Source organism: Macrotis lagotis, chromosome 8 (assembly GCF_037893015.1).
Source record: "Macrotis lagotis isolate mMagLag1 chromosome 8, bilby.v1.9.chrom.fasta, whole genome shotgun sequence".
Lineage (NCBI taxonomy): Eukaryota > Metazoa > Chordata > Mammalia > Peramelemorphia > Peramelidae > Macrotis > Macrotis lagotis.
This window is the reverse complement of record NC_133665.1, coordinates 22,787,905-22,803,411: the sequence shown is the minus strand read 5'-3', so window position 1 is coordinate 22,803,411 and position 15,507 is coordinate 22,787,905. Positions and strand designations below refer to the sequence as shown.

The window sequence follows — 15,507 nt, the reverse complement described above, 5'->3', positions numbered from 1 at the left end:
TATCATTGAACGTTCCATAATCTGATTTCTGTCCCTATTATTCCACTGAAACAGCTTTGTTCAAGTCATCAAAGACTTTGACCTTCCAAGAATTTTTCCCCAGACCTTATTTTCCTTGCCATGTCATAGCATACAAGATGATCCCTCTTAGAATTCTCTTCTCCCTTGTTTTACTGCACCATTCTTATTTTCGTTTCATCTCTTTGACTGCATCTCTTTTTTCCTTCTTTTGCTGCTTCTACTTTCTACTCTATGTGAAGAATTAGGTACCTCATCTCTGATCTCAGAGCATTAGCCTAGGTGACTTCAGGGATCACTTTCATTTTTAGATCTAGGAATTCCATGATCTCATTGCAAATAAATATTTTAAATGCATAACCATGTTTTACAGCATATTTCAGAATTTTTGTGGTCAAAAATCTTATAGAAATCTCTAATTTAGAATATTTTTGGCTTTGTCTATTTTTTGTCTTTTTAATGTTATTGATTCATATGTCTGTAGATCATAAATAGACTAATGTAGGTACATCAGTAGAAAACTGAAAATAAGATCTTTTTACTGAGAGTTTTTTTAAATAATTCTCTTGAAGTCATAATTCTCCAAATGTGACATCAAAACATCCAACAAGAGAGAATTATGATTTTATTCCAGAAATAAGAACCTGAAACTAAATTACTCTTCAGTAGATGTACCTGAGGAATGTCACAGCAGCTCTTTAATGGAACATGGCCTTGTCTGACTTGAGTATCAGTTAAATAAAGCCTAGAATGTTTCTTTTCATTTTGCTTTACTCTTCCATTTAGAGTTTAAACATTAAAAAAGCAAAGGGTTAAAAGGGTTTTTTTTAAAGGAAGGAAGAAATTCAAATAATTTTTATTGTCCATTTTTATTATCTTTCTTTTTGTTATGTTATTTTTTAGTATGCTCAGTTTAAATACTCTTCATTACATTTATTTTCCACCCAGTGGAATATACTTAAATCCATATTTAATACAAAAAACTGTTATTTGCATATCCTTGTGTGCCAGAAGGCAGTGTGTGATTTCTCAATGCATAGAAATCCTGGGCATATAAGACTATGTATTTTAATAAGTTTGTTTCCTTATTTCTTGAATTCAGGCATAGGGATGCATCCAATTGGCACACCTCCAGCTGGGCCAGGACAGACATCAGGGATTCCAGGGCACACATCTACAATGACTCCTAAAACATGGGCAGAAGGTAAAGGCGTAGGCATTTCATTCTTTAGACAAAGTTAAATTTTATGTAAGAAGGAATAGAAATTTAAGGTATGGAGGAATGTTGTATCATTTATCAATCTTTGAATTACCTATGAAGATGAGAGATATCTTCTCTCCTGTTAGGCAGTCGCACATGAAGTATTTCAGCACAGAGTGAAACATGTAAGCTGCCTGAGGAACAAGTTTGAAAACTAAAAGGATAAGTTGTTATGCCATGAGCAATAGTTAATTGTAGAGAACTCTGCAGTTCACTATTTTCCTAGCTATTTTAAATGGAAGTTGTCACAAAATGTAGGACAGGAACTAGATGTTATACAACAAACAGATGTATGTATAGTTTGAAAGTGAACTTCCTTTGATCATGAATAAGCCAACTTTGTGTCATGAAATCAAGTCTTCCACTTCTGTGGTGCTTTTTCAAGAATTTTCTTTATTGGGGGCAGCTAGGTAGGCACAGTGGATAGAGCACCAGCCCTGGAGTCAGGAGTACCTTAGTTCAAATCTGGCCTCAGACACTTAATAATTACCTAGCTGTGTGATCTTGGGCAAGCCACTTAAACCCGTTGCCTTGCAAAACAAAAACTACAAAAAAAAAAAGAATTTTCTTTATTGATAAGCTCTTTGAAGAAGGAACTGGGTCTTTAATTTTTTTATTTAATTTTTTTATTATGAACCTAATAAACATAAACATGAACATTTAATTATGAAAATAAAACCAGAAAGGTAATTGCAAATGAAAGTGTGAAATCTTGTTAATTTAAAATATCTTCTTTTGTGGAGGAGGGGAGCTCCTGCATCTTTTAAAAGTGGTCTTGTAAATATTTGCCCAGAAAATACTGGTTCATTTGGAAACAAATTTTGTCCAAGCAAACAAACCTCTCTTCCATTATCTTACCTTTTTATGGAAGGAATCCATAAATTGTGAATTAAGTTAGTATATGTTTCATTTGCCTGACATATTTTACCACTTATCGTTGCAGAGGATTTCAAATGAACTATTGTCTTGCAAGTACTGCTAGGACTGGAAAAGACAGAACAAGAGTAACTAATAGAGAGTTGCTACCCAAGATAATTGGGAAGATATTAAGAAAGTATTTAGTTAACCTAGATCAGTTCAGATCTCCAGAATCAGATGATTTACATCCTAGGTGAAAATAATAATAGACATTTATAGAATCTTTTAGTTTCCAAAGCATTTGGCAAACATTATTTCAGTTAAGCCTCCACAACAATCTCTGAAGTGAGCATACAGATAACATACCCATTTTCTAGACTAAGAGGTTGAACAACTTGCTGAGTGTCCTACGGCTAGGATCAAGAGTTAGGATATGAACTTGGCACTCTATTATACCAAACTACTTCTTGAAAAGAGCTAACAGATGTGATTAGAGCAATGCTCTTGATTTTTGAAAGATTATTAAAAATACGAAAGGTAACACAGGATTGTAGTTAAAGTTTCTGAAAACAAAAGAGAATAAAAATCTGGAAACTATAATCCACTGAGCTTGACTTAAATTCTTGGCAAAGTTCCAAGATATATATTAAAGGGATGGTTAGTGACCTTCTAAAAAGGGAAGCATTGATTATATGACTCTGGCAAGAACATGTAATACCACATAAATCTTAATCTTAATTCTTTATTTTTTTTGAGGGGGTGGGAGGGAGATTTCTCCTAGATCAATAGAACAGAGAAGCACTGTGGATGAAAATTATGTAGATCTAAAAAAAGCATTTGAAAGGTCTCTTGCTCTAGATAAAATGAAGAGACATGTACTTGGTGATATATTTACAAATCTGAAACTAAAGATATTCATTTATGATTTAATGCCAATTTGGAAGGATATCTCCAGTGGAGTGCCCTAGAGAGCAATGATTGGCCCTATGCTGTTTAACATTTTTGCAAATGATTTGTATGGGGTTTAATATGGCAAACTCATCAACTTTTAAGATGACATGTGTTGAAGGGATAGCTAACACCCAAAAAACTTTTGAGGGGCTAGAACTCTGAGATGAATTTAATGAAAAGAAATTTAAATAGAATGATCATTGTACTCTTGAGTTTCCCCAAAAAACTGTTAACTGCACAAATATATCATGGGAGAGCTAGACATCTAAAAATGATCTGAGGATTTAGAAAACTACAAGCTCAAACAGTATGATATGTCAACCAAAGAAACTAATGCATTAGATTATTAAATTAGATTACATTAAAAAGGGTATATATAGCATCTGGGAGTGGAGAGAAGCTGTCTTGACAGATCATATGGAGAGTTCCAGATTCAGTTCTAGGTGGACATTTTATGAAGGACATTGATAGATTGGAAAATCCAGTGAAAGGGCTATCAGAGTTGTGAAAAAATGTTTAAAAGAATGGGAATGTTTAACCTGGAGAATAAACGAGTTATGAAGGGAAACATAGGATCAGGGATCAAGAAAAGGGGTTCTCTCTTATTGTAGCATCAACTTTTTGAAAGTCAGGTGAAGTCTATGGTTCTTTTTCAGAATCATGCTTTTAAATACATAAATATGCAAGATTACAAAAAACCCCAGTTTTATTGAATTATAATATCATATACTTTGAAACAATAACTTCTCATATTCCAGGTTAAGAAATCTTGATATAGAGCCATGTGGAACTTTAGAGACCAACCCCCTCATTATAGTGATGTTCATACTGAGTCCAGTGAAATTGTGATTTCCTTAAGGTCACATAGGTTGTAAGTAATAGAGACATGTTTTGAACCCAACATCTCTGATTCCACAGGGAGTGCTTTGAAGTGATAGCTAGCTTCTAGAATTTGAAATTTCTATCTAAAAGAAGAATTAGTTTTGTTCTCTTTGGTTGCAGGAACCATGGGTCACAAATTATAAAGAAATTAATTTAGATTTAATATAGGGGGAAACTTTCTAAAAAATAGACATATCCAGAAGTAGAATAGGATAAGTTCCTGTTCATTGGAATTGTAAAGTCACTTGTTGGATAAATTAGAGAAGACTCTCTTGTTCTGGTATGGATTCATTTTGTGGCCTCTGAGACACCTTCCAGCATTGAGATTCTGTTAATCTTCTTTAGTTTTAATCCAGGAATTTCAGGGTACAGAATTCCATGTTTCAGATTTCTCAGCTCTTTGCCATAAGGGTGAGTCAGCAGGGTAAGGATTTTTGTATGGCAGCCAGCTGGCTTAGAAAACTAGCCATCCATACCAGATGGATTTTAGGGTCAACAAAGGAAAAGAAATAGATTCCCAAACAAAAGACTACAGATTTCTTCACTTTTTTCTTTTTTATTAATTTTTTTAATTAGCAGGCATTTATTTTCTCTTCCTCTTACCCCTCCCCCACCCACTGCAAAAGAAGAATAAAGAAAACCTTGTTAGGAATGTGTACATTGTAAAAAAAAAAACAAATTCTAGCATAGGCAATTTCCAAAACAAATGTTTCCTTCTATGCCTTTATTTCATTGCCTCTCTATCAGGAGATAAGCAGCCTCCTCATTGGTCATCTGGAATCATGGTTGGTCAAATCTTTGATCAGAGTTATTAAGTTTCTAAAAATTGACTTCTTTATAGGATTATTGTTTACATATACATGGTTCTTCTTAACTCCAATTGAGTTCATGCAAGTTATCTAAAATTTCTTTGAAACTATCCCTTCCTTTTTAATGGCACAGCATTATTCCATTTTAATTACCTATCCTAACTGCACTGGTTTTATTTTGGGGGACCATAGATGATTCTAGGTTATATTTTCATAAATTAATACAAGTCTAAAATATGACAAGTGAATACACCTAAAATCCATTATAAGATGCTACTTTTATTAAAACTATTATTATTATTATTACTCTATTAATACTATTAACAATAATTAATTAATACTATTAACTTACTATTAGCTATTTTATAATTAACTATTTTATAATTAACTATTAATACTATTAACTTACTATTAACAATAGTATTAATACTGTGGCATCACTATTAAGAGGAAGAAACCATAAACAAGTGAGCACAATCACATATGGCAACTAATATATATAATACAGCATTATTTTATGTTTCATATGTACTTGATTTGTTTTATATATATATATATATTTATATATATATATATATATATATACCCCAGTTTTGTAAGAAAATATTTTGAGAGTTATATTCATGAAAACTTTTAGAAATGAGATTCTTTTGATCGAATGCCCAATTGATTTTTATTTCTCTCTCTCTCTCTCTCTCTCTCTCTCTCTCTCTCTCTCTCTCTCTCTCTATTTTATTCACATAAGCATTTAGAAATATAAAATCTCTCCCAACAACTGCTTTGGTGCCTCCCATAGGTTTTGGTATGTTGTCTCATTAAGTCATTCTTTTGGATGAAATTATCAATTATTTCTATCATTTGTTATTTGATTTTTCTCATTCTTTAGGTTATTTAGTTTCCAATTAATTTTTAGTCTACCTTTCTATGGCCCTTTATTACATATAATTTTTATTGCACCATGATCTGAGAAAGATGCATTTAATATTTCTGCCTTTCTTCATTTGGTTGTGAGGTTTTTTGTGCCCTAATATATGATCAATTTTTGCATGGGTACTTTGTACTGCAGAGAAGAAAAGTATATTCCTTTCTATCTACATTCAACTTTAATTTTTTTTCAATTAATAAGCAATTTTTCTCTTCCTCTTATCCACCCATCACCTCTAACTTTCCTAAGACAGAGATGTTTTTATTAAAAAATGTTATTTATCATGCCTACACAGACACTTACTTATATCAAACATAAAGTTTTCTCTACTAAACTTTAAAACAATAGTGAATGCCTTTTGATTCTTGGGAATGTTGCAAGGATCCATGGAATCATAGGTTTCAAAGATACTTTAGAAATCATCAAGTGAATATCTCCCTTCCTTTTGGACTGGGTCACACCTAAACCATCACATATAGATGAAAATCTGGCCTAATTTAAAGTTCTCCAGGGAAGATGACTCTGAAGCCTTCCTTAGTAATTCATTTCAGTGCTTAACAGTTCTGAGATTTAATCTTTTTATACTGCTTTGTTATTCATGGATGAAAGAAGTCATAAGTAATACAAAAGTATTACAAAGAAGTCATAAGTATTACAAAAAGTATGTGTAGGGGTGTGTGTGTGTGTGTGTGTGTGTGTGTGTGTGTGTTATTAAAACTTATTTTCAGGGAGGAAAAGGTTTATCTCAAAAATCTCTGTTTTTAATAACAATGCTATAATTGCCAATACATTTCTTAGTGCTACAGTTTTGGGGGGAGAACAGAGGAGACAAAGAGCTAAGAAATAACTTAAAGCAGTAACCTAGTCATTCTTGTGCCATGATGCTCTCTTTACCCTTACATCTTCTTGGCTTTCTTAGGTAGACAGATAAGAAAGTGTTTTATTTTTCTTTGGTACTCTTTTCTAGTTTGTAAAAACCCTTTTGCCAGAATCCTTTCTATAATTTATAACTTAGGCATTAATTTAAGTCCATTTCCAAAATGGTTCTCAGTAGAGATTGAATAAATGCAGTTTTAAAAAATAATAGGTTTTAAATTATTATACTTAATCACTATGTCATCCTTCATTATTCTCTTCTTTGGTCTCTAAAAGATCAGTTCCTTTTAACAATGAATAAATTTTCTGGCCGGCCTTGTTCAAGAGGGCTATGTAGAACTTGGAGAATGAAATGTATTAATGATCAAAATGTGAATACCAATGTTTAGTTTACTTTATTTCTTCTTGATAGGCTCACTTAAAATTTTCAGAATTTAAAAATAGATAAAATGCACTTCAGATAAATAGCAGATGAAGGGAGAAGTCCTCCTTTTGACCTGTGTTTAGTATTTGAATTTACTCCCATTTTGCTTTTATACGTTTGTCTTCTAAAAAATAAGTTTTTATTGATACCTTTTTTATAGTTCCCCAACATCCCCCCTACCTCCCAGAGGTGGATCCCATATAACAAATAGTTATTTTTTAAAAGATAAAATTTTAAAAAGAAAAAGAAGAGAAAAAAATTAGAATAACTAATCAATGTTAAAAAAGAAATCTGAAATTATGTGCAAGGTACAATAGTTAATTTTCTATATTAAACTCAAGGACATTAATTCTTTAAATGAAGCTTTTTAGACTGCCTATGTACATACATTATTTTTGTTGTCAAACCTGAGAGAAAATCTTTATCTTAATATTTGATAATTTTTTTAAAAAAGAAGAATCTTAATAGATTTGAAAAATAAGTTTCACAATATTTTTGTACTCTTTTCTTGGTGGTGGTAAGATAAAAATATTTACATTATATGTATTTATGAGATAGAAATCTATTTTAAAGACCCAGTATATAGATATAGATATAGATAGAGACAGAGATAGAGATAGAGATACAGATGTAGATACAGATACAGATACAGATACAGATATAGATATAGATATAGATATACCTTTAAATGTTGAGTTGTGTTTTAGAGAACAAATAAAAATTAATAAATTGGTTTTCTTCAGAAATGCATAACCTAGGGGTGGCTAGGTAGCACAGCAGATAGAGCACCAGTTCTGGAGTCAGGAGTACCTGAGTTCAAATCCAACCTCAGACACTTAATAATTACCTAGTTGTGGCCTTGGGCAAGCCACTTAACCCTATTGCCTTACAAAAACCTAAAAAAATACATAATCTAATCATATTTGTAATTCTATATACAAAGAATCAAAACTCTTTTAATAAAATTTTTGCAAATTAGCACTGAATTCTATTGGGAAGGACTGCTCTGCTTTTCATTATGTAGATATAAAGGTAGCCTCCACCTTTTATCTAATGGAAGCTATACTACTACATAATTTTCATGAGTGTTGGTTGTAACTGTTAATTCCTTTTAGAATCTACTGTTTAGAAATGCTAAAATCTAAAAATACAAATAATTTTTGTTATATCACGGTATTTTTTGGTTCACTTTCTGAAGGACTCATTGATGAACTGATCTTTCCCCTATAGGGACAGAGGTCAGACCTTGTTTGTTTTAGATTTTTAAGATTTTTTTTTACCCTTCCTATTTAAATTCATAAGGAGGACAATTTTTTTTATTTATATGAAGTAAAATTAAGTCTATGATGTTTATTATTTATGAACTTTTAAATTTTGTAGGGCAAGCACCAGATATGAATGTTCAAAGTACCCCACAAAAGCTTACAGTTCCACCTCCAAGTGGAAGACCTTCACCAGCCCCTCCAGCTGCTCAGCCAGCTGCTGCTCTGCCTGGACCTTCTGTGCCCCAGCCAACTCCTGGGCAGCCTTCACCTGTGGTTCAGCTACAACAAAAGCAAAATCGCATTAGCCCCATTCAGAAACCACAGGGACTGGATCCTGTTGAAATACTCCAGGAGAGAGAATACAGGTAAGATATTAAAGTTAAGAATTTAAATGAGCAATGATAACAATATAAATAACTTACATTTTTATAATGCTTCATGGTTCATCAAGTGCTTTAAAACCATTATTTTATTTGATTCTTATAAGTCCCCATTTTACAGACAAGAAACAGAGGTTTAGAGGTTAAGCACTTTGCCCAATCATTTGGCTAGCCATTAGAAGAGGAATTATTTGAATCCACACTATATCATGTTGCCTTCTCTTATTACTCTTAGAGTGGGCAGCTCAGTGGCACAGTGAATATAGCACTGGCCTTGAAGTCAGGAAGGTTGGAGTTCAAATTCACCTTAGACACTGACTAGCTCGTGATGTTGGGCAAGTCACTTAACCCAAATTGCCTCACTCAAATCCAATTCACATGGTTATGATGTCACCTCCCTAATGTTATGTTCTTTGAGAATGAAGGAAAAAATCATCACTCTTAAAGTACTTTCATTTTTAACATGTTTCCAGAAGTACAGCTGTAGGTCACTATCCTTTTTGATTTTCTTTTATGGTGGCCAAAGAAGGAAAGGATGGAAGAGGTCTAATGTTAGTGAAAATATTTGACAAAGCATTGGAGCAGATAGAAATGAAAAATAGTAATAACTTATATTTACACAAGCCTAATCATCATTTTCACAATATTCTTTGTTGAATCAAGTAACACCCCTTAGCTAAGATTAGAGTGCATGTTGATGTATCTGTTGTCTTTAGTATCCAGTATGTTTGCCTGTCTCCAGTCCTGTGTTAGCACTCTTATTTTCCCTGACTTTTTGAGAGGATCACTGGAAACAGTTCTGCCTTTATAAGTCTTTTCAGTACCTTGAGAATGTATCCATTTGTCCAAGTCTGATGATTTGAACTCCCTTTGGGTATGTTGGAACTTCCTTGACATCATCTATTCATCTTTATGCGTTTTTTAAAATTCCTTTTAATTTTAGGTCATTCTTTTGTCTTGAAAGAAGTTACAGAAGTAAAGTGGGAATTAAATTAAATTTCCACTTATCCCCAAATGTCCCATCCACCTCACACTGTTGTCTAATTCAGTCCTAGAGCTTCTTCTTGCTTTCATTGCAACTAGAAGAGACTTTGAGGGTTCCTCTTTAACATTTATCAGAAGCTTTAACACTCTTGGCTTTAGTCCTCTTGACATTTCTCTTACAGAGGCATGCCACTTCATATTCATCCTGTCATCTGAACAAGTATCTATCTTCTACTTATGACTTTTAAAAATTCTAGTTTGTTGCCAAGTTCCCTGAGGAGCCACATTCATCTCAATGGTTCTTCCTTTTCTTCTTCATTGGAATCAGTTGTGTTTGTGTCATCAGAATTTCATTCTTGAGCTTCTCCTATTCCTCCTTTGTAGAATGTTGGGTTATAAGATTATATCTTTTCTCTGAATTCTTTCAAATTTGTTCTCAAGAAGTCTACATGATGAGGCCAACTGTTCCTTACATTCTCCTCTATCTATCATATACTCTAAGATTTATATTCACTTCTTTCTAAAGTATCTTTCATTTATTTCACCATTTATTGCTAATTCCTTTTCTTGATCAGGGTCTGATTCAGGGGAGCAGTTCCCTCATTTCTTCTGCTTCCTAAAAGGTGAAATTATCAGTGAGCCAAGTGAAGAATTTCTCAAATTATTGGTTTTTAGCACAAAGAGAACTCCTGGGTTTCCTCAAAGTTGCCCTATTCCCATTCCCATTATATTCTGCCTCTTTGTCAACTTTGTGACCTTTTTGTGCCTAGCTCTGCTACCCCTGCAACATTACTTCCATTCCTGTCTTCTTTGAACATCTCCCAAAGGTACTTCCATCATCTCCCCTCCAATTAGTTCATTAATTCCCATTCAGGGGTGTATTATTTTGATATATACTACATTTTCATCAGACCTTTTATCTAATGTTTACCTTTCACTTAAGGTATATGATTCCTTTGATATATTTCCAACATTCTATTCAGTCTTCATACACTTGAAGTCATATTAATAGACTGATAGATATTGCATGATGATGATAATTTTATTATTATATATAAAATTACCTTATGTATCATGTAGGATTTAATACTACATAATTATTAAATATATTTTATGATTTCATAATAAAAATTTACTACATCATATACTATTACATAGTTAAATTTTATGTAGCTATATTATAGTAATTTATATTTCATTGTTTTGCTACTTATATATTTAATTTTGTTATTTAAATTTTTTTATTATATTATTTGCTATTATATTGTAAAGTTTATTAGCATAAACTTTCCACTTTATCACTTTTTGTTTTTTCCCTCCCCTAATTTTGTCTTTTGGGGGAGGTTGTATAATCTGCCCAGGTGCACATTATTAGACTTCTTTTGGGGGCTTGAGATGGTGCCAGAACTTTAATGGGTACCATGCTTACAAGGAACTCACTTTAAATACCGTTTTGAGAGTAACGTGCTATGTTGGTCTTAACAAATGGCCCCAGATGCATAATGTACGGCATTGTATGGTATAATTTAAAGCTCGTGTAATGTGTAAAGAGCTTTCCCCCCTCCAATCCTGTATTAATAAAAAATTGTAGCTGTCAGTGTCTTTTAAATTATGAGCTCTGAGAATTGTGTGAAATGGTGCTTCTTTATTCTTTTATTGCTCAACAAATGTCTCCCTTTTTATAAAGCTGCTTTGCTTTGGAAATCATTAATCTAAGCAGGAGTCTTTCCATAGAGTGGAATGGTCCTTTGCTACATCTATGGTGGTTTTCATCCATGACAGAAGGATTGGTTTGCTTTGGCAACATTATAAGGAGAATCTTTTATCTTCTTTGGTGGTGATGCAATAGTCATTTTCTGCCTAGATGAAGATAAATTGCTCATGGTAGAGATTAGTTAAATGTATTGTTATTAAAAAAGTCAGATTAAATTCCCTAACCATTTGTTAAAGGCAGCTAAGAACTCTTTTCTTCTTGTTCTTCTTATGATTGAGTGACGTCATAACCTTTAGTATTTTTCTTCAGTAGATGCAAAGAGGCGTTCATTAGAGGACTAGAGCAAAATTGAAATAATCCCGCTTTTGTAATTGGATAAATTTCTTTTGGTCAAAAATCTTGTCAGAAAATTCTTTTAAAATTGATCGTTTCTTTACTTTTAGGAATACTACTTGCCTTGTCTAAAGTAAGTAAAAAGATTGTAAGAATATTTTCTTTTTTAATTAACTTGTTGTGCCCCCTAGTTGTTTAAAGAAAGTATGAAATATAAATACTTACTGTTTGTTGTATCATTGAAAGTCCAAATTTGAGGGTAACAGAAACAATGTGGCAATGAAAGCTACAAACATGTAAAGAAGCAAAAATAGTTTTAACAAAGTTACAGAAAAGGATTAATGGGGAGAGCTTATGTGTCTAATGTAAACGGAAGGTACAGTAAAATCCTTGCAGAGTGGGTTGTCTGTTATAGGGAACTCAAAGAATCCAAGCCTGCTCTGGGTAGTAGAAGCTTCCATCAGCCAACAAAAGGCAGGATTTTTTTTAAAAAAAAGAATGAAGGCTCTTTGTATAGAAACTGGCCAACAGTTCCATACTTGGGTGTTATATAATACAATAAGACGTGCAAGGGAATTCTTTTGGTTGGGCTAAGGCAGTGATAGTTATTATGTGTCTTCGGTCTGCTATTCCATATAAGTTATCACTCAGATTTTCTCCATCTGTACTGTCCCAGGGCTTGGAGGATTCCTGTAAACTTTCATTCTTTTCTCTCACTCTTTTATGATACAACTGGCTATATTGCTCACATTTGTTCTTCTTTGGAGGCATTCCATAAAGTGAAGCTTTTGCACTCTTGACTGAAAAGTATTTCTTCTACTTACTTATTTGACATTTATTCATTTATTTACTAAATTAGTATTCAAACTGCCATTCTACAGATCTTAGTACTATTATTATTATTAGATTATAAATTGCTTGCTCTCATATGGATTTATATGAGAATGCAGTCATTGACATAGAAGTCATAGTTTTATTTTACATTCTTTCAGGATTTGGTATAAGTACAAGAGCATTCTGATTTATGAGGAAAAAATAAGATATCTTTTGAATTTTTTTATACATATCATTACCATTGATATTCTAAAATTCATTCTCAGAAATTACAGGCAGATCCATTACATACAGAGTTGCCCAAAATATCATATTGAGGTCCCCCACCCCCACCCCAAGTATAAGGCTACTTGCTACTTGAAGGAACAGAATGTACCAGTGTCATTTTCTGTACAAATAACTCTCCTACAGGAATCATAAACTTCTCCTCTGGACCTGAACAAATATCTGTTGCCTTTAATGGAACTCCCTTCCTTGCCAGAGCAGTAACCTCTCTTGATTTACTGTTCAATCTGTATGAAAAACCTGACTGACCTAATTCTGTTTCAATTTTCTGTACTCCTGAGGAGGCTAAATGAGTCTCCTGCAGTTATGCAGTATTACATCCTTGTTGTTGTTTCAGGAAGTTTAGAATCTGGAATCTCTTTATCAGACTACCTGCTGTATCCCATTGATGGCAGATGAAATTGTCTGTAGAGGAGCATTACTTAAAATGAAGACTTATATTAACAACAGCAAAAAAATGCCAAGCCATTTTTCTGAAGAGGATAATTTTTCATGGCATTGTATAATAGAAAAGAGCACAGGACTAGGAATTGCCATCCCTGGGTCTGGGTCTTTGAATCTTGTTTCAATACTTTCTTTTTGGGTGACTCTAAGGGGGTCATTTTGCATTTCTTAGCCTCAGTTTCATCATCTGTAAAAAGTAGGTATAATAATTCTAGGATTGAGTAACTCATAGGGTTACTCTGTGGAAAGCACTTTGCAAAGTGCTGTGTAATGTTTTATTCTTGCTACTATCTCACAGAGGCCTTGCTCAAATGCCTCCTCTTAGCATGTAGGTCACCCTGGCTTCTGGAAGCCTGTGCCAAGGAAGCATAGCCTTGGCAAGATCTACCCAGCTGCTGTGGTCCCAGTGACAGAGTGTTCTTGCTGTTCTAGGGCCAGCTTAACTAAGTACAGAGTGCGTTGTAACCAGCAGGTTGGCCACAAGATGATCAGAGCTGTGGCCATGAAACACCATCTTAGCAAATTCTCTTTTGCAGTGATACTGGTCAAGTGCTCAGAAGGGGAAAAGAACTTAATAATTATGTGGATTTTACCTATCCACAAATATGAGTGTAACTACAACATAAGGTAGAGGTCTGGGTATTTATTGGATGTGAAGTCAGGAAACCCAAGATTTAAACCTCATACCATATATTCCCTAACTGTGTGAGACTAGGCAAGTCACTCCACCAGTCTATAGTTTCCTCATCTGTAAAATGAGGGTCTGGATTCAGTGACCTTTAAGACACCTTGTAGTAATAAATCTATGACCTTATAATCCTATCATCACTACTAGTGGAACTGACTGCATCCATATTGACAGAACTACTATAAATGAACCCAGAAATTGCATGGAAGGATGGATCATAAGTTCTCCATGGAAAAGCAAACAAAGCTGTTTGGCAGAATTTCTTTATTTTTAGTCATTTTTGCCTTATACCCCTGGTAAGCAGAATGACCACCATGGAGATAATTGTAAGTCTTGACTAATATCTGTTGCAAGATGAAGAAGAGAGAGATTCTACCAAGAACATGACAATACCCTCTAAAACAAGTTAGTAAATCCTTAGGAATTTGGTGACTTAAATGTGAAGATGACTGTAGTAGAGGATGCTAAAGGGATAAAGAAATAGAAAGGATAAAGTTCTATGAGAATACTCAGAGGCTTCTCATACATACATATATGTGTTATACATGTATGCATACATATATATCTCTTGATTTTTTTTGAGAATAGAATAAAAAAGTAATTATCTTGATGATCACTGAATGACATCACAGATAAAAATGACCACATGATAACAGATAAAGGTTTAGTTATTCAGAAGTCATTTCAGGATTTTCTTTTTGTACAGTTAAATCGTTGCCTCCTTAAAAAAATGATCAAATTCAAGATTAAATTAGAAAAGATAAGGATGAAAATACACTGTTTGTATTGCAGCAGCTCAGTCCTATTTAAACAAATTATCAACTTGAAGAATGGGAAATGAATAAAAAGTAAAGACATGGACAATATTGATTACATAAAATGAAGATGTGTTTACACAAACAAAACTATGGCAACTAAAAAGGGAAGCAGGTAACTGGAGAAAAATCTTTACAGCAAGTTTTTATGATAGAGAGGTTTCCTTTCCAAGATTTCTAAGAATAAAAGCCATTCTCTAACTAATAAATGGTTGAAGGATATGAACATGCAATGTTTAAAGAATTCCAACCAATCAATAATCATATGAAAAATGCTCCAAATTACTGGTTATTAGAGAAATGAAAGTTAAATCAGCTATGAAGTTAAATGAAGTTAACTTTTATTTCTCTAATTACTAGTGATTTGGAAACTGGGAAAGACAAAAAAGAACAAATGACAAGTGTTGATGATTCTAAGAAACTAAAAAAGCAACTAAAAATAAAACATTCATATACTTTGGGTGTAAATTCTAGAGGGCAATGTGAAATGATACCCCAAAAGTCATCAAACTGTTGTTATTGCTTTGAACTGGCAATATTGATGAGACAAAAAAAAATAAAAAGGGGAAAGGGATTCATATGTTCAGCAGTTCTTTTTGTTGTAGCAATGAACTGGAAACCAAGGGCATACACATCAATTGAGGAATGCCTGAAGAAATTTTAGTAAGTGAATGAAATGGAGGGCTATAAGTAATGACAACTGGATGCAGAATGAAGTGAGCAGAACAAATAGAACAATATATACAGTAACATGGTAAAAA

The 15,507-nt window shown here is 33.1% G+C and overlaps 1 protein-coding gene across 6 annotated transcripts in view; it reads left to right on the top strand.

The window, feature by feature from the left end:
• SMARCA2 (SWI/SNF related BAF chromatin remodeling complex subunit ATPase 2) overlaps positions 1-15,507 on the top strand; it is a 207,231-nt gene that overhangs the window by 24,721 nt on the left and 167,003 nt on the right. For 5 of the 6 annotated variants that reach the window (XM_074196508.1, XM_074196507.1, XM_074196506.1 and 2 more), the window contains 2 exons: positions 1,121-1,222; positions 8,385-8,634. In XM_074196508.1, the coding sequence (XP_074052609.1) occupies positions 1,121-1,222; positions 8,385-8,634 (352 nt within the window). The remainder of the gene's footprint in view (positions 1-1,120; positions 1,223-8,384; positions 8,635-15,507) is intronic. The other variant, XM_074196509.1, reaches the window with a different exon arrangement.